Below are 23,743 nucleotides of genomic sequence, written 5' to 3' on the forward strand. Positions count from 1 at the left end.
AAACCTATAAGAACCTGCATTTAATAATCAGTATTTATTAAAAGCAAGCCATGTATGGCATTTGAAAACTTCCCCATGTCACCCCTACAAAGATGAGCCTAACAATTCACTTCACATAAACTGACTAGAAAAATTACATCAAATGCAAAAATTTAAATACTAACAACTATTGATTTGGTTAACATATGTCTCATATGTGCTGGAAATCTACCTAACCATGCACGTTCCCCCTAGCACTTCAAACCTAATGAAAAACATGTACTGCACACATTGATGTGAAGATCCACATCTATTCTTCCATTTGGCCAAGAGTATGGTGTGTGGGACTGTGGAAGCTCACTCCTACCCCGACGCTACCTTCCCTTTCTCAGAGTGTGCCTACAGGCTAGGATTTATGAACTGCTGTCTCCTCTCTTTTACAAGAACTCTTACAACTGTTGCCAGAAAGGAAAGGTCAGCTTTGATTAGCGTAGCAAACATACTCTTTTCTTTTTACAAGGTACAAATATTTCATTAAGATCTTAAAGCATATGCGCAGAAACATTTATCTACACAGCACATTAAAGATGAAATTGCAGCATGCCCAAACAGCAAGGAAAATACATTAATTCTGGGCTTTTGTACAAACCAGAAGTCTTAAGAAGAAATTATTTGGGTATTCTGGATAGTACTCTGGTCACCAGAATATGCCAGCATCCCTGATACAGCATTTTTTCTTTCATCCATGACACAACATCTCAGAGTTTAAGCACAGCTCAGCACTGGTGTGCCATGGTCAAGTGTTACCACACTCATGCAAAAATTAGGCAATGGGAACCAGAGAGAACATGACATTCCAAACCAGAATCCAGAGCTGTAGAAATCCCCTGAACTATCCAACACTACTTCCCTCTACTGAGAGGATAACCAGCCCACTCCTGACATCACTGACTCCACAGCCTGACACTTCATGGTCAGCCTGGAGCCAAGGGTGAAGTCACAACAACACATCCACACACTTGCAGGCATGCATGCACTTCCTCCCTACAGCTGTATTCAAAACTGACTCAAATGCTGAAAATAATTGATTGCAAAGATAGAAACCTGACGAAGAATCAAGAGAACATTGAAACTGCTTTAAATTGCATTTGGGAAGAACCCAGAAGCAGCATAGCTAGAAAAATCCTTCTCTAGTGTGTCAGACCACTTCTACCAAAATCAGCCATCTTACCCTGTGAGAACATTCATCCATTAGCCTGAATTCGGTGGTTGTGAAATTAATAGCTTGCACATCTATGCCGAACCTAAATAAACCAAAACAAAAAGTTAAGCACTTGAAACTCAGCCTGTCAGAACTGCATTGACTTATTTTTACATGCTGGCATCTATTCTTAAATAGTCACTAGTTTTACAATTGCATTTTGGCAGTGTGAAATATGGTGGAAATGTGGGTCTGCATTTCAACAGAATACGCTGCAAATCAGTTTTATGAGGATTCCACACATTTGGAAAACAGACAAATGGCTGGGCATTTTAGGCCTGTCAGTGTACAATATTGTAAAAGGTAACAGGCAAGAAATGGAATTTCTAAGCCACACAAACACAAATTGCCCAAAACTCTTCCTGCTCGCATAACTGTTAAGAAATAATCATTATTAAATCTCTTATAATTTATTCAAATATCCCTCTTTCTGCTCATGATTTGTTTGGGATAAATTCCTATAAAGCAATTGATTAAAGCAATTGATTTGTTTGTCCAAATGCAAATTATAAGCATTTGACATTAGGTATTAAAAACTGACATAATAAAACCAACACATAAAATGTAGGTTATAGACGAATGGACCTCCAGCCACTGAACTGAAAACTCGTTTGTCATAACTGTCTACGACATTAGCTCAAAAAGAACCAGTTAATGGATGTGATTTCTGGTGAACTTAGAATATCTGCAGAAACAAAAGTGTGCAAATACAGAGAAAATGTAATTGCAAACCACTAGAAAGAGTCTATGTGGAAACCATATTTAGTATGCAAACAGACGCAGTTATTAATGTGCATATATATATATATACACACAGGCATATATATGCACATGCATGTACCTATGTAAAGGAATGAGGTTAAGGAAGCAATTACACAGGGACTAGGACCCCAAATAAGCAAGTTACACCTAAGCACAGGAGTAATCCCACTGTCTCTAACCACACACTCCTACCAACTATAACATTTTTTCAAAGTGTGACAGGGCTTATTTTGGTGAACTTCAGCTCACTCACCAGGTCCCTTTATTGTTCATCTAACTCTCCTCTAGATTTCTCATGAGATCATCTCAAATCTAAAACAGAAAATCTAAAACAATGCAGAAACAGTTACTTAGCTGACCCTAAACATTTATGCTGAGGTTGCTCCCTCTGAACCTGCATTTTTCTTTCCAGTTCCTGTTTCCTCTTTGACCAGGGTTATTACCTAAGAAAAGGCTAAGAAGAAAACTCTTCCTGGTGGAATGGTTCAGATACCTTCTTTTCACTGATCTGTCTACAAACTCTACAGATACCAACTAGTACTGTGAGGAGATGCACAAGCCCAACTCTGTAAGCTGTTCACCTCACCTGGGCAGCTTGCATGAAGCCTCAGATACTAAGAGATGAACAACTATAACATATATCTGGCAGACACAAACTTGCTTAAAACATGTTAAATTTGTGTTTTATCTGTGATGAGGTACATAACAAAAGCATGCACCACACAGGGAGCTGCCCCAAACATGGCTGTGTCTTCCAAAACGGGTCAGAACATAATCCCCATCTAAGTTACAGTTTAAAAAACTAAATAAAACCCAAGAAGTAACAATCATAAGGCATAGCAAATAAGATCTTTCAAAAGGGAAAACAGTATCCTGAGATAGTTATTACCATTTTTTCAGCAGACTCAGTGAAGCTTGGGGATCAGGGTAGTAAGAAAGAGGCAGAAGCTGCAACGTAACTGGGAAGGATGAAGGGTTTCTTAGTACGAAATATTTTACCTAAATAGTTTGGAGGGGAAAAGAAAGAGTTAAAAACTACATATTTGAGAACTGGTTGGTAAAATAATTCAGCACTGGCAATACAATCTGCATTTTCAAGGGATTTCAATCTGGCTTCTGTGTCAATGCAGTATAATCATACATGCTGCCTGTAACAGCAGGACATGTCACCACAATGTCAGAATTTGCAAAATCAGCTAAGAGTGCATTTTGAACCACGTGTATGAAAATACAGACCACCCCCGCTCCCCACACAACCCTTTCATTTGGATTTTGATTTATGCAGACAGATGTGAACAAAGCTCTTGCACAGAAGAAAGTGAAGTTAGTGAGGTGCCACCCCTCCTTAGAGAAGTCTGAATGCAAGCAGGTTATAAAAATTTCAGTAATGACTAACAATTAAATTGGACAAATGGAATATTAAGGTAATCCACAGTATGTGCATATGAAAACTATTTCCATATGACTGGTTCTGGCCTAGGCTAGGTTAGTAGAAAGCTACATCTGAAAAACAAGAAATAACTGTCAGTGTGGCTGGAAGATACATTGCTGTGGAAGTGTCGTATCTCTCATAAATATTTTAAACAAGACAGTGGCATGAGAAAGGCCATCCTGTACAGCCTTATATGCACCACTAATGACAACACACCCTACCCCAGTCCCATGTTCAACACACCCTATCCCAAGTCCCATGTTCAATTATTTTACCACAAGCATGTAACTTATACAATGAAAGCAAGGAAAGTTTAACAGCTACAAAAAATTGTTGGTTAAAATCTACACTGCTTTACTCCTCTACTTGTACTAAAGTATTACAACTAGCAAGCTAGAAAACTTATTAAAGAGCCAAAGGGAGACAAATTTAGTGTCTTAACTGAGATCAAAACAACAGTCCATAAGCAGTAGGAAAATGCTAAGCAGCACCAAATGTTAACAACAGACTTTGTTATTTAAGTTAAACACACAACTCAGAAAAAAGCATAGTAACAACCATCCTCACCATACTACTTTTAACAGCTGTGGCATTAAAGTTGAGTGTAAGGCCAGGCTCTGTAGTCAACCGTGGCAAGAAAAAGGCAAAGGATTCCTCCTCAGAGTTCTTCTGCTGAGTAAAGCGAGCCGATCCTAAAATACTTCTCCTGCTTTATTGGCAAAAGCAGAAAACTTAATTAGTTGCTTTTTTTTTCCTTTCAAACAAAGAACTACAACAAGAACATGATTTACCAGGACCTGTAATTGCATCAACTTATCTTTCCTTGGAAATGGTCTCTACAAAATAAAGTCCATAAAGCTGTAGCCAAACAGTTAACTTCTGTGTATGTAGGCCAGGAACTAAAAACCTTGAAAGTCATTCAAAGACTCTGAGAAGACTGCTATGCAACCTGATGATGAAGGACTCACACAACTCCATAAATGAGCTTGTAAAACATGCTTGGACTGCTTTCATGCCAGGTAGCCCTGGTGAGATAACTATAGTCAGAATATTATTTACATTCTAGGCTGAAAAGCTTACTTGTGGCTGGCAGTGCCTTGAAAAATGAAAGCTGGGGGTGTCTGGGGTGCTCTGAAACTCCATGTGCTTCAAGAGAACTAACTTATATGTAGAAAATGGTCCAGAATGTTTTGTTCTAATTAAGAATACTTCAGAACAGAAATATTCTTTCTTACAACACTGTACTGGCTTGAATTAAGAACCTCAACAGATTCTGTACAGACCTGCATGCTTCTCCACGTCTTATTTTTTGCCATCTTTCATAAAGGTCACTTGCAAGCTCAGAATCCACGTCCCAGGCAGAACGGTCCAGAGAGAGACTCTTCTGCCAAAGCAGATTTGCTGAAAGGATAATAGATTTTTCAGATTTTACAGAGATTATACTTGCTCCTTCCATCAATCTACTTTTGAACACAAGTAATAAGTGTCTGCAAAGCACCCAGACCCAAAACAAAAAAGGCAACCCACTTTTCCCCTTCAAAGTGAGAATATGCAAGGGTATATATATATTATTTTCCATATCAGATTTGTTTAAAGAAATACATCTGCAAAACCAAAGTAACTATACATGCAAACAAGAGAATGGGTATTGCACAGGCTAAGTGTGCTTTAGTAAGCCCTTTTTACTGCTGCTTTTCCTAACAGATGCCACAGAAGAGTAACCATGTCATCAGTAGTCTACACAGTACTCTCCACTGATGGCAGTAAAGTACCAAGATAATATGCTAGATAGTGGTACAAAAATATAGTAGCATAGCACAGCAGGGAACATAACAATTCCCAGTTTGGCAAAAACAGTATTTTGATTTCAACTTCTTTTCTAGATGCTGATAATTTTCTCAAATTCTTCTTAAGATTAATTGCAAAACTTTACATCAGTCTAAAGATTAGTGTATTTTAGAAAGTTACACTCATATTGGTTCAAGCATTTTCACACAGCAGAAAGTGGTTAGAAAAGCAAGCTTCTTTAGAAAGAAAACAAAAAATACTTATTTTGAAAGTGCGTGTACTTTATTTTACAATCCTTAATGTTTAAAGTAATGAATTGAGATTGGTGATTATTGAAATAATCCAACTAAAATTTCTTTAGATGAGTATTTTCAGGCTAATGCATTACACATTTCTGTTTAACAAAGAGTAGTATCCTAAAGCAGAAGGCAGAATACATCTGTACCTGTAAGTACAGATCTCATTATGTGTATTATTAGAATGAAAATAAAGTAAGCAACAAGTATTCAGTTGCATCAGCCATATTCCTTCATTGAGGTTAAAAAAAACCAAAAAAGCAAACATTTTCTTCTTAGATACGGACCTTAGCATGCAAGTGTCTCAGTAAGTGTTCAAGTCACATATATGTCATATATGTCAAGTTTCTATATGTCACCTCAATTCTCCTTTTCACATCTGACTGACTACTACTGCCTTCCTCATATCCTCACACAAAGATACATTTTAGGAAACATCATCTTGAAAACATTTCCAGAAGAGTGCTCAAATATTTAAAGCCTACGATACCAGCTGCCTTCTGAAACTCCTCACTGCACAGTGAACAAAAACCACCATTCTGAACCAGCTTTTAACAGATTCAACATTCTTTAGGCAGAATCATGCCATGTTATACCTATTGCTGTATTTTGGTAAATGCCAGCCAGGTACTTAAAACAGCTCCCAGCATCACAGTATTTGGAGATAGATTCTTCAGTTCCAGAAAAAAAGAGACCCCTTATTTCTGTTTGATATGATACAGTGTTAAGGATGCTGTTTTATAAGCCTGATAAATCATATTTGCTGAAATCTATGGAATTATTGCTGTGGGAAAAAGATAAAGAGAAGGCCTTCAAATTTAACTCTAGATACAGGCAGATATTGGTCAATTTTTTTTGTTTGTTTTTCATAAAAGAATTCCCAGGATCTGGGCGCATTTTCTAATAACATTGAGTTAGTGGACAGTTTTACCATTCTACTTCAAGAAAACATGTATGAAGAAAGAAAAGGGCAATACATCATCAATGAGAATTCATAGGAGAGTCTTAAATACTAAAATTAAAAAAAAAAAAGTTTCAAGACAGAACAATAGCTTAGGACATGCTATGGAATTAGATGTCTGAAATGTTACGCCATGTACTCAGTACCCTCAGCCATATACTCCCAGAAAAGTGGATGTTTTTAAACAAATGTAAAACCAAGTACTTGCCTGAACAAGCTCAATATTCTCATTACAAGTCCTGCTATATAAAATGAATTTTCTGCAATAAAACTACAGTCAGATGCCAAAAAAAGCTTTAGATGAACGTACCTGAATCAGACTTTCCCAAGTAGCACTGAATATCACAGTGGGCAATTGCTTCAAAATTAAGATCTCCCTGCTGGAAAAACAAAACAAAAAGAACAAATTTCAGTTTCTCAGTGCATAATTTCATAGAGTCAAATAAAAGAATTTTGAATTAAGAGAATTAATTGCCAAGAGAACTATAACTCCATTGCTATTCAACTCCGGGGACATAACCTCTCAATCTTCAGAATGGTCTAACAGAGTGGTCTGGTACTGAGCTTTTGTTCCAGGACTAAGAACAGATTTCTGGCCTGAGAGAGACACTGCTGCAGTTGGGTTTGGAGCGCATAATAATTCAACACACACAGCTGAACACAATACCTTGGACACAGTCGAATATATCTGCAGAGGTATTTCAAACATCACTCCCACATTTGTGGACAAACAAATACTAGAGAGCGCATTCGTTACAGTGTCTTTCACACTGATGAGCTTCAAAGAAAAAACATTCCAGCAGCCTGGAGGTAGAGTCAGAGGTTCAGCAAAGTTCAGAATCTGAAAAGAATCAAACAACAGCTGAATTAAAATTGGCACAGCACTTTCTGATGCAGGTGGTACCTTGAAAAATGCAAACTTCCTTGTTGTCGGAATCCAGGACATTCCTCTGGGTGCCCTGGATGGCCAGAGCCGCTGGCAGGGGGCTCTGAGACCCTGGCATGCAGACAAAGACACACGTGGGGTTTTGATCTTAGCCCGTGGAGCAAATTACTAACTCTGTATAAAGAATTGCAAGCCACACACACAAGTTAGGTATTGTAGTAGAAGTAATCACGAAGTGAAAGGAAGGATTTTTGAGTGCTGTACAGGGGGGTTTTAAGCCTTGTACGCAGGGGTCCAAGTTTTGTACATGGGGGTCAAGAGATTCTAAGATGGAGGGATTTGGGTGTGCCCTGTCCTCTTTCTTTCTCCTTCCTAGCCTCCATGTCTTCAGTGATGTTGGCACTCACAGATTGGTTTAGAGTAGAAAGTCACTGTTCAATATAGATAGTAGGTATTGAGGAAAAGGTATAAACATGTAGTACGTAATATATGATATAAAAGATGGCACCAGCCCCCTGGGAGGGCAGTGTGCCTTTGACCTGCTGAACGGGCCACAGCAGTTCAGGAGAAGAATCTTTTAGATAACCAACAATAAACTACCTTGAGAACAGACAACAGAAGACTACTGAGTCTTTCTTCGAAGGCACGAATTGGAGGAGGGACTTTTCCATCTTTTGGGGTCACCACAATCCGGGGGTGAAACCCCACACCTTGTCTTTTGTGTTTTTGCTGTTAGTACATGGCCATATGCGCTCATACTGATCCATACAGTGCACTTATGCAAATCTCAATATCAAAACATAAGAAGAGCCATTTAGATGCCTACATCATGTGCTTATTCATAAACCAGATTTGCCTGATTTGAACCAAGCAGTTCTGCCAGTAAATTATCAGCTTTAAAGCTCATCTATGCACTAAAAGCTTCCACTATGAAGAAATGCTGAATCCTAGAGAGCACAAACACACACATTCAACAATTCTGAGAACAGAGCAACGGTCTGTAATTTGATGCATCTGTAGCTGCAACTCAAATGAAAGAACAGTTGTCAATAAAACAATACAAAAGTAAGCTGAACAGTGAATAATGCCTCTTGAGACAGTAACCTAATAGTTACAGATGCACATAAACCTTTATTTTCAACTGATTCCAACCAGCTGTAAGAACACTGACTTCTTCAAAGAACCTATTTTGTATGTCAAAGGTCCATATCTTTAAATCAAATACAAAACATTGTACAAAGAAGAAAGAAAGCTTACCTTTACTATGTTCTTTGTTTCTCTGGCTATGAAGACCTCATTCAATTCAATGCTGAAGTAAAAATTGTTTGTAAACCATATGGACCAATATCCTGAAGTATTATGATGTGGTTCTATATGAAACAGTGCTGCAGAAGGATCAACATCAAAATACCTATAAGTAAACACATAAAAAATATAAATACATCTGCTATTGTCCTTGAGTACACAACAAGTGGTCTATACAAGAGAAGATAACATAGCATTCTTGTATGATGAGGCTCTTCTAATTTTTCCCAGAGAAGAACAAAGTTATTTATTTGGGAATAATGACATATGAGAGCAAAAATTCACAAGAACCATGTAAAAGAGACACGCAAAGTATCTACCCCTCTTGTTATGCTATAGTACAACATTGTCTGTTGCTTTGTGATACAGCAAGTTGGATGAAATTGGCAAAAGATGACTGAAGCAAGAGAAGACTTCACATTTTTTCTAAGACTATCCAGCTTCTGAGTTGCATTAACAAGGGTGCTGGAAATTTTATCATAGACTAAGCAACATTTATATGCTATGAGCTGCTAAAGCACATCTTTTTACTGGCTCCTAAAATTCTTCTTGGGATAAAATACAGAATTATTGCTTTAAATGTGACAGGTCTATTTTGGCAAATGACACAGCAACAATAGGAAGAAGCCTCTTCACTGACCTTGGAATCACAGAGTGACAAAGGATTTTTATCTCTTAAAAGTAAGGTACAGTATAGTATCAGTGAACATTAACAAACAAACAAAAATCCACTGTCAACCTACCCTTCCATCACAGGACAGAAAAGACAGGCTTTGAGTGTTGTAGTGCCTTTCAAAAGATAGTTCTTGCTGTTGTCAGAATAAAGACTTTCACTGTCACAGGATGCAGCTGGGAAAGAGCAGACACATGGAATACATCAGCCAGAAGCATATCCAAAATTATTTTCATGGGAAGATTTGCAAGAACACTAAAAAAGGGAACCTTTGCTGTTGCAATCCTCACACAGGTGAGTAAAGTATCTAATTGTTTGAGTCCTAAAACTCAATCTTTTCAGAGGTTTCAAACCTTGCCTTAAGAAGTATTCACGAATGCTAAACACCTTTAAAAATACACACACAATAAGCCTGTGAAGAGCAACCCTAGCAATTTTAACCACCTGTCATTGGCATAGCATTCTTACTAATCAGAGCACGCTGCCTCCTTTTAACAAATGAAAAATTCCTCTGAAAAAGAGAATCACTTAACATAACAGTCCTTTCTTCTTCTTCATCCATGTTTTCCCTAAGAAAAACATGTCTCAATGTCATTATGAAAGCAGCCTTTCTCATTAATGTTTAAAATCTGTACACTGCAGTCTAGTGGTCAGAACAGGAAGCAGGCTGGAGTTAGGAATGCTTAAACACCAATCTCTGCTCTTCCACAAACACGTCTGGTTTCAGGCAAGCCTCTTCAATGGTCCTGCCAAGCAATGTCATAGAAAATGACCACCCAAGCACAATAGCCTTTTAGAAAACATATTTGAAACAGGAAAAAACCCCATAAACTATAAAAGGATGTTGAAAAAGCATATTCAATAATTATGCTTATTGTAAAATCAGCTAACATTTCAGTAACTGTTTTTTATCCCGTTTTCAAGTATGTAAAGCTTAAAGCCTTTAACCAGCATAAGAAGAACCACATATACACAAAAAGGGTGGAAACTATTAGCAAAAAGAATTCATCCTCTTTCTCAATAAAGTCTAGACAAGTTGATTTTGAGATCTTTCAGGGTCTCTGCTGAAAAACACTACCCCTTTTTCAGCAATCAAATCCTATTTAACCATATTATATCCAAGTATGTGTAACCTGTACCTTTACAAGAAATAGAAGCAACTTTTGTGAAGTTAGTAGACGATGAGGATAGCAGTGCTGGCTCAAACTCCACAGCTGATGGGTCTTTTTGTGACAACTGCCGTATTTCCTGCAAGAAGACAAGACAAATTATTTTTATAGCAGTACTACCCTTATTAGTGCTGCAGCTTCTGTATTAGACTATCTTCTTGTCATATTTGCATGCCACCATCTGCCATTTTCTCATATCTTCTAAATCAACACATGAATTTTTATTCAAGTTAACAGCTCTTACATATTAAAAAAAAAAAAGAAAACCATCACTGAACTACAACATGTCATCTCAAGGATCTATTAGACATTTGGGCACACTTTAAAAACTTAGAAGGGTGACATTTGCCACCAGCAAAATCAATCTGCTATTAGAGAAAGCTAATTCCCTAATCAAATTCACCACCCTAAAATATGACTTCCTGAAGCCCACAATTACCTGTACATGCACCAGGCTGTTTCCAGAATGCATGATATACACATCTACTGATGAATGACCTGTCCAAAGGAATAAACACCAAGGTAAGATCACCAAGGACAGAAACACTTGTTTTGTCAGACACTCACAGGAGAAGCAATCCCAATTTAAATTTTAAAATCTTTATGTGACAGATACCTAGTAAAAAGGAGGAACTATTCACATTTTGAGCTGGCAAACATTTGAGAGAGGAGTAAAAATGCTTTAAAATGCAAGCATTCCCAGGAAATCATGCAAAGCCAGATTCAGCACTTTGGGCTCAAATCAGGAATGGTCCTATCACCCAGTAGGTAGCAAACTATTGCCTAAAGCAACAGGAGACAGGGATATCACAGCTTTCACCTGCTGGTAACCTGGTACAGCTATGTTGGGGAACCACCTTTAGTCACTGGCAAAACTATGTTCCCATCCACAGGACTGTAGGAAGACGTAGAGTAACAAAAGAAGGGCAGCAGGAGAGAATAAGAGATGGCCATCATACTACAGTCCTTCCACAAGGAAGGTAACTTGAGTTTCTGCCCTTGTTTATACTTGTATTAAATCAGTGTATGCAGGCTGACATGAAAGGACATTCTCCCACCTGACCAGCCACGATTTCTAATAATGCATGTGCTCTGCTCAGCTGCTTGAAAGCAAGACTGCAAGTGCCAGCTTCCAAAAGAGGGTTCAAGGTATTGATTATGAGCTCCACATACACCCCAGCTGTTTAAAGCACATACTCCTCTGCCACCTTCCCAGCTGGTTAGTTCCCCTGTGCAGACCCTGCCTACCTGCTGTCTCGCTCTAGGTGCTAACTTCCCACCAACAGCTAATCCAAAAGGCTTATAGGACCAACCTCTAGCACAGACAGGACTTATAATTGTACTACATTTAACAGAAAACAGCCCTAAAAGATAATTCTAGTACTTTAACCATCGAAATTGTTAACAGTGAGCACCCTTGACAGAACAGATGGGAACAATTTTCTACCAGCATCAGAATAAATGTACCTCCACAACTCAAAATAAGAAAACCCTGGCATCTCACTGGCAGGGAAACTAGGTTTACAGTGGGTATTTCAGTTTCAGCTCTTGAAATACCACATCACAGAACAGGCACGAGGGAAACAGAACATTTCATAGATATTGTTTTGTGTATATTGTATCTATTGTTTTGTGACTAGATTTTGAAATGCATTTCTCGAAAGACAAAAAGATCATGTTCCATTTCAACAAGTATGTTAAAAAATATTATTTTAATCTGGATTCTTAAGCAGTTTCTTCTTCTCCAATCAGAAAGGAAAACTGGCAGAAATGCCTAAAAAAAAGCTATTTTAATAGACTGCAAGGCTCTATAAATAATTTTAAATCCCCTGGATTTAGAAGATTTGCAGCATGAAGAAACTGCAAGATATTGATTGTTTTGCCTGTGGAATTCTAGCTTACAAGAACAAATTATGTGCACATCTGTATTACCTCATTACCCTACTTTCCATAATGGCCACTGTCCCCAGTACTGTACATACCACTCAACAATCCCATTATGGTCAATTTAATTAACGGGAAACCAGAAAGGCAGTTGTAGATTTCAAAGGACCATGCCATCTTTCCACACTATTTAAGCACGGGGGACTAAAGAATGAAAGAGAATTGTCACCTTTATTAAGAAAACTGCCTATGATAACTCTGCCCAACATAAATTCTCTGCAAGCTGTGTTTAACTGAACTTACTTGGTTTCCCTCCCTTGTTAAATTAAGCTGTCACTGAATTTGATTCAATTTAGGATGTCAAATTACAAATTATGTATAAAACCAAGTTGAATTGCACTTAACAGGTAGATTTAGGACTTACCTGAGGTCTTTGTTCTTTCCATTGCTACATAAACTATAAAAAGATTCTCCAGTAAGTATTGTCTGTGCTCCACTAAATCTTGCTGGGCATTTTCCACTCTTACTGTTAAGCTCATTTCTAGCAGCATTGAGTCATCGGACATAAAACAGCAGCTCTGGAGTGAGACAAAGGGATATGGTGTGTGTGTGATGGGGGACAGAACAGAAAAAATTCATTACACTAAGGAACTTTGAGAAATTAATCAAAGTTATTATCTAAGAGACAAGGTTTCCAGCCCCAAAGTGCTGGCAAAACAAAAGTAATTAGGACCTTTGCTAAAATCTCAGCAGAAACCAAACACAGTGCAAGTACAGAGAGCATAGCAAAAACAAAGACAAAAACAACTAAAAAAGACACTGAACCTTGAGAGAATGCAAATTCATAAACTGTCTTAGTCAGTCTCACCTCAGGGACTGTAAAACAGTTTCCTTTGTTAAATCCTCTGCCTTCAATAAAATGTGCCATAAACAGACTGATGCATGTGTCTTAATGGTAGGAAGACAGTTCATGTTCACTGGTCTGTTTATAGTTAATTTTTCCAAATCCTGTGTTTTTGTCTCCATTTCTCACTGAAGTAATTTTAAAAAAACAAACATACATGTACAATTCTTAATAGAAAACACTGTTGTCTGGCTAGAATACTTCAGAAAAATACAAATAGGATCTTATTTCCATCTGTAAGTAGTGGCTGCTGTTAACACAGCTAAGTCATAGCAACTACAAAGACACGGACACCATTTCACAAAAAAAATTAAAGCCAACAAAGCAAAACAGAACTAGACAACCAACAGTGAACAACATAAATTAGTCCTGCATCAAACCACAAAGGTCACTAAATTCAGGCTCTGATGCCCTATCAGGAGGACTAATTTGCTCAGGATGGAGGACTAGGAGGAGAAAACTGGCACAGGAAGTGCTCTCAGAAGTGCAACAAAACACTTCCAGCTAATCGCAAGTGGTGCAAGCAGGTACAGCAGGAGTGGGGAAGCTCCTGAGGATGGGATGCCAGCTCACAGCTCACACAGCATCAGAGACCCTCAGCACTTGAAATGGCTGCCAGGAGCAGGAGAAAGGGCTGCCATGGAGACTGGAGCACAGGCGTGGTGTGCCCTAGGGAAGCTCAGACCAAAGGGCAGAAAGCTGCACTCCACACAGCCTCCAATGCTCAGGTGCACCTCGAGCACCTCAATGCACTGCAAGAACCAAACGGGGGAAGCAGCTCAGGAATGCCACCACGTGCAACACGTATTCCACGCAGGAATACAGCTATGGAGCCTGAGCCTCGTCACTTCTGGGGAAAGAGGTGCTGCCGGCCACAGCGCGGGTCTGAGGCTGAGCCAGCACCTCACCCACAGCGTGGGCGCTGAGCAGCACCCACCCACCCACACACCCTGTAAGGACACCGAGAGACAGGAGGAGAAGCCGGGTGGCACCGTCCAGGACAAGGAAATAACCTCCTCTCCTGAAGGCTCAAGTGCTTTTGGAGGGGCATCTCTGCTAACACACTAGCCCCTCCTCAGCTCTGCCCAGCACCATGGCTGCCCTCATGCTCCCCTGAGAAACAGCCCAGGCTTCAGCCTCTCAGCTCACTGATCACTTCTCACTGTGAACCAGGCACTTGTGAAAAGTTTCTGGAGAAAAGAAATTACAGTAATCTAATCATTTTTGTGCCCCATGTCAGCAGTACAACACCTACACATCAGAATGCTTAGCCTGTTGGAGTGGTTTTGGTTTGTTTTTATGTGAAGTTTATGTGGTGGTGGGTATCTTTTTTAATCTCCTTCTCTCCTAAAGATTTTAGTGTGATATGTGTGACACTTAATTTGTATCAGAGGATACAGTTTTGTAAAGGCACAATTCCTCTTTAAACTGAGACACCGAAAGCCGCATTTTTGCTAAAACTTCTACAGCTGTGGAAAGTGTCCCTCTAAGCTTGGCTTAAAATAAGAAGATTTACATAGATATAAAATAATTATAAAACATACCTTAACTAGCTGATATGTGTCATTAGGTAAACTGCATTCAAGGTGAACCCGTAATAGACTAGCATTCATAGTTTCTGTCTGTAAGAAACAAAAGTGAAGAAAACATCAAACACATTGCTTCAAATGTTATATAAATCCAATTCACATACCATAATTTATAAAGATAATAGGACTGCTTCCTCATATATGTAACACAGCAATGCAAGGAATTTTTTTTAATGAATACAATTACTCTGTGCAGTAGTCCAGTAATCAATCTCTGACTCTCAGAACTCCATCAATATCTACCTACTTATCAAACTATTATTACATATGATTATTAAATATTTATACAGCATCTGCATGAGAACTCTTACAAATTTTCTTATGCCAAAAAACTGTATTCAACAGGGCCTTTGTGTGCAATATAAAAGCTTGTTTCCTTGTTTTCAGTGTATTTTCTTTGCTGATTGGATACTGACATACAGTATCTAGGCCAAGAACATAATGCTTCTTGGACGTGGTCTGATACGTAGGCTTCATGCCAAAATGGGACAGACAGAAAATACTTGTTTTGCCTTTTTATTCACTAAAATGGGAAAAGAAAAGAAAAGATGACATTGACTGTGCCAGCTTGTAAAGCACTCATAAATCTAATGGGACGACAGCATTGACAAAGCCAAGTATAGGTCATGAGAGCTATCTGGAAATCTGCACTGCCAAATTACTGGCACAAACTGCACAGCCAGTATATCTCGATTCTCAATTAAATTAAAAAAGAAAAACCGAACAAAAACACACACACAAAAAAACCAACCAAACAAACAAAAAAACCCAAAAAAAGCCAGAATCAGAATCTCTGTCACTCTATCAGTGCCTTTCTTACAGCCAAATATCATGCTAATTTTGAGGCTAATGTAGAATCCCCACCTGCTGTTTCTCTTGTGATACTGATACATCTGAGTAGGGTATCTGCAAGTTCAGGTTTTTGAAGGTGTTGATGAAACTGACTTTAAACAATTTCAATAATTTGATGCTGAAAAGCAAAACTGAGGAAACTTTTGAAGGTATCTAGCACCTTATTTAATAACTTTTTAGTACAGGAAAAATAGGACAGGCAGGGGCACGTGAGTAGAGAGATTTATCACATACATGGCATTTCGTGAGGTCCAGTTTTATAAAAGCACTGCCAAAAGGAAGCCAATATTTGCATTCCTAATTCAACAGGATTTCATACCAAAATGACTGAGGCTTCACACAAGAGGGCGACGTAGCCCCTGTAAAGGTGGTTAGTGGCAACTCAAGCACTGTCCCCAGCACAGCTTTCTGGGGGACGCAAACCCCTGCCAAGTCTTTTCTTTTTTTACAGATTTTTTTGTCTGTATCAAATTGTGAGAGCAAGGAAAAAAAAAAGCACATGGCTGCCAGTGGAGTTTTAACAAGGCAGTAAGATTACAACTTCGGAGGTCATTTTCCGATCAGATAAAATGATGATGCTTAGAGTTCCCTTTTCAGTGCTTCTTCAAAAAGCACTACTGCTTTCATGGTCCTAAAATAACGATTTGTTAGCCCTTATTCAATGTCACTGTCATTTAAAGTAACTTAAGACCCCACATCCCTATTAAAAAAAAACAGCTATATCATATTTTTCCAGCCTCTGTTTTTCTTGACCTGGCATAGTCTAACATGGGAACTCCTGTCCTTAAAACTGAAACTTCAAATGTATAGAGGGGGAAAATGTTACTGGGGTGTATTTGCTGTTGATCTGTTTTCTAGGGGAAATTTTTATTTCTTTGTGAGGCTATCTTCAGAACAGGAAACGGATTTGCATTTCTCTAAGGCAGACAATAATGCATAACTGACATGCCCAGTATCTTACAGCACCAGCAGGATGGCTCTGAGTTAACCCCAAAGAGAAGATAATGCATCTGGGGAGGAAATACTGTCAGAGGCAGAGTTTCCAACCAGACAAATCCAGGACCATCTCCCAGCAGTGCAATCACTCCGTTTATACTGTAAACATCACTGCTAATGAATCACAGCAGAGAGCTGAGTTATGCAGCCAGTGTTTGTACCAGAGGCAAATTGAAAAGGAGAGGCACAGCAGGGAAATCTCAGAGAGAGCTCTGCAAAGCACTGCCACTTACTTACTGGGTGCCTCTATTTTGTATTAGGCACTCGGGCATACATACTTGAATGCAGACACACACTCAGCACCCACAAATCCTATCTGAGCAAAGACAACTGACAGAAGCCACACAAATTCTCTTAAAGATTTTTGGATATATTCTTGCATCATTGCCAAGACTTTAGAGCTCAAATCACTTCCTGGAGTTTGGTTATAGTATCATTGAACAAGAACAACACTGAACAAGCCTCCTCTTCTTCCTGTAGGCTGACCCCTCAAAGTTCTTGTCCTGGACAGTCCCCGGCCCTAAAGTGGTATTTCCACTCTGAATGGCAATAATAAGCTGTCCCTGTAATAATGATTCAGCTGAGTTTCATCAGTTTTTTGCAGGCAGTTATCAGGATAGTACCCCAAGAAAGCTCTACTGTCTTCCTTCCTTCCCTCTCCACACCCAAGCACCACACTTGGACACGTTTGCTTCTATGATCCTCTGCCCACCAGAGCAAAACATAGCTTCAGGAGTGTTACATTTCTGCTAGTACTTGCAGTATTTCCCAAGCTGTCAGTTCATAAACTTTGAACTCCTCTGGGAAGTCAGCAAAGTGGTATCTGTGTCTCCTACGATAAGACCCTCCACCCTGCATGCCACTCCTATGCCACTCCTCCTCTGACATTTCCACCATCCTGAACACAGCGAGGCAGTGATGTAGCTGCCCTTTCAGTGCTGTCCAAATACTAAACAATGCCAAAAACCAGGCAACTATAGCAAAGACTACACCCAGAAGCTGGGTAAACAAAGATGACCTATATGGGCTCCACCATCTGTTACAGCTTAGTGGTAACTAGCCACTGCTGAGTGGCCACGTGGACGTACAACGAATTCACAGTGTGGGACACCGCTCTTCTTTCCTCCCAACAAGTGAGCCATGAACTCAGAAATCCTGGGATGCAGGAGCACAGGCAGAGCATGCCAATCCCAACCCTTCAAAAGCTGAAACATTGAAAAGGGTAACAGAAAGATGGAGACATTCAACAATAAGAAAGACAAGTTTGTTTATTTCTTTTCTTATTAAGCACAAAAGTTTCTGCTTTAAAACATGCGGGAATGAAGAAGAAAAAAGAAAGGCCTTTGTGCTTTGCCCACTGAAAGATAAAAACAACACACAAAAATCCATGGGAGTTCATTTTCAACAAAAAATTCAAACACAAACCTGTCGCATATTGTATTTCCAATGGAAACACTACCATAAACTTCCATCTATAATCCCCAGGTATATGTTATATTTCCAACACAAATAGCCTACAGTGGCAGCATTTTACCCATATCCCTATTTACAGTTCTGGCCTTGACCTTCAAAAAATTTTTTTCTAATTGAAGAAGCTACAAAAGAGGTGGTCAATTTGGTGAAGAAATTACCAAAGATACTACAGAGCATGGACACTTCAGCTTGGCAAAGTCAAAGCTGAAAGTTCTGATGCCACCTACAAATGCTTCTGAGTATAAATGTCAGAAGCAGGAAGAGTTACATAAATGAAATGTGCATCTCAATATATAAAATGGCCACAAAGCAATTTAAATTGGAAGTCAGGTGTAGGTTTCCAACCATCAACGTAGTAAGAGTAAGTATTTGGGGTAACAAAGCCTCCAGCAATTCTGGTAAGTCACTTTATTGAGCACATGATGGGACTAAATGATGTCAAAGATTTTTTGGCCTTGATGACCAAGGATGCCAGTATTACTGAACAATTTAAACACAACCACCTTTAAAACAGAAGGCAAAAAATAGACACACAGCGTGAAGCTCTCTGTCTGAGGTTTCCAAGCAGTATCAGTGGACTTCAGAGGTAAGGACACCTTGTGTGTTTCAAACTAAAAGCTGTCACCAAAGTTTAGAACTCAATTATCCCAAGGTGAAAAGGGATGTGCAAATGAGGTGTATGCTATCCTAAATTTATTAAAATACATATTTTATGTCAGTTAAAAATAAAAAGGGGAAAAGAAATGTGCACAGCTAAGTGAGTATGACTGGTTTGTTTTAAATGCTTTTTCACTACAAGACTCCATTCTATGTGTAATAGTTATGTATCCTTCAGTCTGCCCTTGTATAGTCACTCAAACCTCATCAACCTCTCTTCCTTCTACATCTTCTGAGTTTAAAATATAAACTGGACAAAACAGAATGATACCATTTTTTTAATGGATCAGAACGTAAGGAAGATGAATTGAAGACAGCACTTCTGGAGAGTACAGCTAGCAGTAGAGAAACATTCTTCTGAGAGGAACCCAAACTCAAACCATAAACTCCTCTCCAATATTTAGATCATGTCTATCATCTTCAACAGCTGAGGAGCCCATCCCACTGCTGCTCAAATTGATAACATGCAGTGAAGAGTGTTACCTTAATTATAATACAGCACAGAAAAGCTACACCCAGAGCCTGGAAAATTGAGTCAACACTCTCTCCCACCTCATGTCCTACAAGATTAGCGTCATGCTGCACTGCTAAACATGACCTCAAACTTGTACTCCATACAAATAAAACATGGGATAATGTTTGTCACTCTACAGTGAGGAAAATGTCAAAAGTACCCCAAAGCTTCTCCACTCAGGAGTTCAGAATGAACTGTAAAAAAGCATGTATGCAACTTTCACATTCTACCTGACAACAACCCATTGAGGTAGATATGAAGATGCAGACATTAACAGCATCAAAAAAACTCTTCTCAGTTGTACTTCTAGCACCCCACATTACAAAACCTGAAGATTTTTGCTTCCTTTCCAAGAGTCTGCCTTTGTATGTCCACAAGCAAGCGCAACTGTGTGACTACAGGGAAGAGACTGGTATGGAGGAAAAGAAAGGGAGAGAAGGAAATTGTGCATTAACACTGGATAGAGGTAAGATTGGCCTAACATATACATAGCAGATTGAAGAATACAATCTATGCTGATAATTTTTCTCGGGTAGAACAGAAGGCATCACAAAGGCAATTAACACAGCTTACGTTTAGATAAAGTATTACATTTTGTTATGCGCTAAGGCATTCTAAGTATGTTTTTGGAAAAACTATGTCCGTGTATATTACAACAGGAAATCAGAAAGATCAGTTTTTCAAATTAGTTATTCACTTGAGAGGTTCTGTATGGACTGGAAGACTATGAAAGTATCTGCAACTGCAACCAAATGACACAAATCATTAAACTTCTTTCAACTCCAGTATTTATGCCTCATAAAGTCAGCTTGCTGTGTTCTCCAGAGCTCCTTGTGAAGATGTGGTAAGCAAAGCTGGTGTCTTCAGCACTGACAGGGGCAGGAGGGGATGCTGCAGCCTGACTCCCAGCTCCCAGTCTCATCCATGCAGCATGCCATGCTTTTTAACTGTGGCTAATTGTTAGTGCAGCCCTGCTATAAACTCGCATGGGGAACTGGCCAGAAGTAAAAAGCAGAGCAAACCAACACAGCTTCCCGCCCTTCTCAGTGCTATGGTATAAAGTTTAATTTTTTGTTTAGGGCAGATCAATTCTCCAGTTCAGTCAGAGCAGAGCCTCACAGATAGTTTTGCCAGCACAAATGAGAAGGCACCCCACCACAGGGGCATAAAGAAGAGCAAGTGTGAATAGTTTAAATGCCAAAGACTCATAAAAGCAGCTGATCTCAGTAAACCTGCATCTTGCAATCTCTCTCCTGCAGTCACTGGTACTCAGATTTTCTGCTAATGTTCCTTGCATCCTCACAACCTGAGGTCAAAAATCTTTTGTGGTTAAACAGACTTAAGTTTCTCCCCTTGAAATGTATACTGTACCAGTGTGTGTGATGCCTGGATGTTCTGAATGTGTGGAAGCAGTAAGTAGGCATTTGCTAGCTGCACTTTAGGTTCCTCTGGAGAAGACATCAGACTTCCTGTTCCAAAAACCTGGTATTAAAAAAATGTCATCACATCAACATCTAGAATTTCAGTTATAACAGCAGCTTCCAAAACTATATTGCTAATAACAACCATCTTCCCAAAAACCAGATCAGTTTTTCACATTAAATTCAATTTAAAAAATTAAATTCAATAAAAAATAAAAGACAATAAACATAAAGTTCCAATGTAGAAAGTTATCATAGACATAAATGGCACTTAAGAATCGTCACTCATTCAGGCACTATTACAAAGACACAACAAAGCACTCACCAGCAGACCATCAGGTTATATCAAAAACAAAGTATCTACATTCTCCTACTATTCTCCAGGCAATTACAATACACCCATCACCATTTAGGAAAGCAGTATTTTCTGAGAAAACTTTGTTACTAAGTCCCACTGAATATTGAATTCAATGGCTCTGCCTTAAAAATTGAGTAAAATATTTTCTCATTATTTTGGTTTTTAAAGACTGCAGTTTTTAGAACACTACTGGATTTGTAATTTGGATGCCTCTACTGCATTTATCTTTTGCGCCACCAAGATTAGTTTATTGACAATGAGATGCACAATAACTGAGGGGTGTGGAGCCAAGAGGGATCAAGGAGGCAGGGTATCATCAGAGGCTAACTAAAATTACTTTGGGTTTTCACTTGTATGCAAAGATTTATTGTTTTTTAAGAGGAAAAATCTAGGTATTTTTAATTAAGAGGATAACAAAATGCATTCTATGCTCACTGAGTATCTCTGACTACAGATAGAAAACACCAAAAAAAAGGGAATATGCGCTTTTTTTTTCCCCTTAATGGAGGTATTTATAATACAAGGTGCCTTGTCTCCATTTGGGTGATTCTTCTGAACATACTCTCAAACAAATGCATTAGAAACATCAGATGTTTCAAGGCTTTAGGGCTCTACAAAAGCACTAAATCAAACACTCAAGTCATGCCTCCTTTTGAAACTCTTAAACCTAATGTGAGCTGAAAACATGGACAGCTACTTCCTCTGTCTCAGGTGGCTGGTGAGAATGTCCATGAAAACCAGCCTGCTACTGATTTTTGCAGCCCTCCAACAGGGAACAAACTGATTTTGAGGTGGCACTGAAAACTGCTTCCTTGCAACTTGTTGATAAAAGGCTAGGCTGACTGGGCAATAAATTAAGGGCACAGGGAAGGGTGAGATGTCAAAAAGATAAGGTCAATCACTCTATAATGCACTTTTTCCTCATCCTTGATGATATGTTCCTGCCAAATGTGGCATTACCTCTAATCAATACTAGATAAATGCAACATTTGTATTAAAATCCCACATATTTCAACTGAACTGACCTAAACTTTTATTTAAGGAGCTTTGTTTTCCAGCACAAGATCAAAGTATAAGAATGAAATAGTTTGATGATTGATTAAAGCTGCCACTCTTTTTAAATCACTACATTCAGAGTTAAGATTTTTCTTCATCAAAATAATAAAAGCCAAGAATTTGGAGTATATAGTGTCCCTTTTAAAAATTGTTAAAAGCTAATGACCTGCTTAAATTCACCAGTTATTCAGAAAACAGACAGCTTTAAAGCATAACCATTACTTCAACTTTCATGTTTTATGGGCCTAAACCTCTAACCCTGTGCTACATCCCCAATGTGTTTACATAAAAATCCTGCAGAGTAGCTGAAAACCACCTAAAATATTTCCTAGTGGGTTTTTCCCAACAAATGCATTCCAGCACAGTGCAGTCTAGACTACATTAATATATGAAACTAATTAGACCATGATCTTTTAAGTACACACATAGAAATACACTTGGTTTTACTACCACAACTAGCCCCACTAACAGCAGTGAGTTTAACCATATACATGTATGTGACCATGACACTAGCACGATCTGGTAAAAGGGATAAATTGGTAACATTACCCCACCTGATCTGTATCAGGAATTCAATGAACTTTTAAAGTCCCTAAAATGATGAAAACCAATTTCTAAAACATAAGAAAATCCAAAACCCAAGCTAAAAATAAGAGTAGTTCCATGATATGAAAAATAAGAGCAGTTACCTGATATGAAAGAACTCCATGAGATGAGGTATTTATAAATAATGAGCTTTCAATACTGCCTTCTTCTGTGGGCAGGAAGAGTACTCTGAAAGACATCTTTCCCATCGCTGGAATCACCTGCAGAGACCACAAAGAAGCTTGCTTGCTTGGTGCCAGTGATCACACACTCCCCACTCAGTCACAGAGGACGCTTCCACATGTACACCCCCGTCTGTAAATCCCACTAAGCAGAACCTCAGCACTGAGAAGTTTCATCTGTGCACAAGGCTCAACTCTTACTACGAAGAGCTGAGATCACACAGCAGCTTGCCAAGTTATGGCTGGAGTTTCTCAGCTAGCATGGGGCCTCACCAGCCAAGGCTTCTTTTTGGATAAGATATTAATAACCATGCAGCACGGACAGCCTGTGAGCGCACAGAAATTCTTCCCCACACAGGGAGAGATGGCTATTGCAAAGTGAATCAGTGCCCCTGTGATACACAGGCAAACGAGCCAAGCTGAACTTAGGCAACACTCTCAGTAATTAGACAGTCTGGCTGGAAGAACATTGACATTTATGTCTGCACAGTAATACCCATTCAGCTACAGTAAAAGCTGATGGAAAATCAGATGAAAACATAATAAAACCCCTTTGCACATCAGTGGAGGATAAAAACTGGGCTCCATCCAACTGAGATCACAGCAATTCATTCTTAACATGCATTATATTGTTTAAAAAATCAGAGTTAAAATAATGGTCTTAGATCATAAAGGCAATTATGCCCATAACTGCAATACAAAATACATAAAACATTTCACTGCAGGTTTTTCTGACGAATATGCAAGACCATTCAAAAGA

At 38.8% G+C, this 23,743-nt stretch overlaps 1 protein-coding gene across 8 annotated transcripts in view; it reads right to left on the reverse strand.

Moving 5' to 3' along the window:
* Positions 1–23,743, reverse strand: part of TMEM131L (transmembrane 131 like) — a 79,837-nt gene that overhangs the window by 20,636 nt on the left and 35,458 nt on the right. For 4 of the 8 annotated variants that reach the window (XM_038134267.1, XM_038134264.1, XM_038134268.1 and 1 more), the window contains 14 exons: positions 22,906–23,022; positions 20,753–20,863; positions 14,845–14,922; positions 12,821–12,974; positions 10,952–11,010; positions 10,483–10,591; positions 9,414–9,519; positions 8,623–8,776; positions 7,147–7,320; positions 6,790–6,859; positions 4,718–4,835; positions 4,002–4,143; positions 2,892–3,001; positions 1,211–1,283 (listed from right to left, as the gene is read on the reverse strand). In XM_038134267.1, the coding sequence (XP_037990195.1) occupies positions 1,211–1,283; positions 2,892–3,001; positions 4,002–4,143; positions 4,718–4,835; positions 6,790–6,859; positions 7,147–7,320; positions 8,623–8,776; positions 9,414–9,519; positions 10,483–10,591; positions 10,952–11,010; positions 12,821–12,974; positions 14,845–14,922; positions 20,753–20,863; positions 22,906–23,022 (1,575 nt within the window). Of the gene's footprint in view, positions 1–1,210; positions 1,284–2,891; positions 3,002–4,001; positions 4,144–4,717; positions 4,836–6,789; positions 6,860–7,146; positions 7,321–8,622; positions 8,777–9,413; positions 9,520–10,482; positions 10,592–10,951; positions 11,011–12,820; positions 12,975–13,264; positions 13,429–14,844; positions 14,923–20,752; positions 20,864–22,905; positions 23,023–23,743 lie in introns of those variants that run through there. The other 4 variants (XM_038134272.1, XM_038134265.1, XM_038134270.1 and 1 more) reach the window with 3 other exon arrangements.

The sequence above is a fragment of the Motacilla alba genome, chromosome 4 (assembly GCF_015832195.1).
Source record: "Motacilla alba alba isolate MOTALB_02 chromosome 4, Motacilla_alba_V1.0_pri, whole genome shotgun sequence".
In the NCBI taxonomy this organism is placed as follows: Eukaryota; Metazoa; Chordata; class Aves; order Passeriformes; family Motacillidae; genus Motacilla; species Motacilla alba.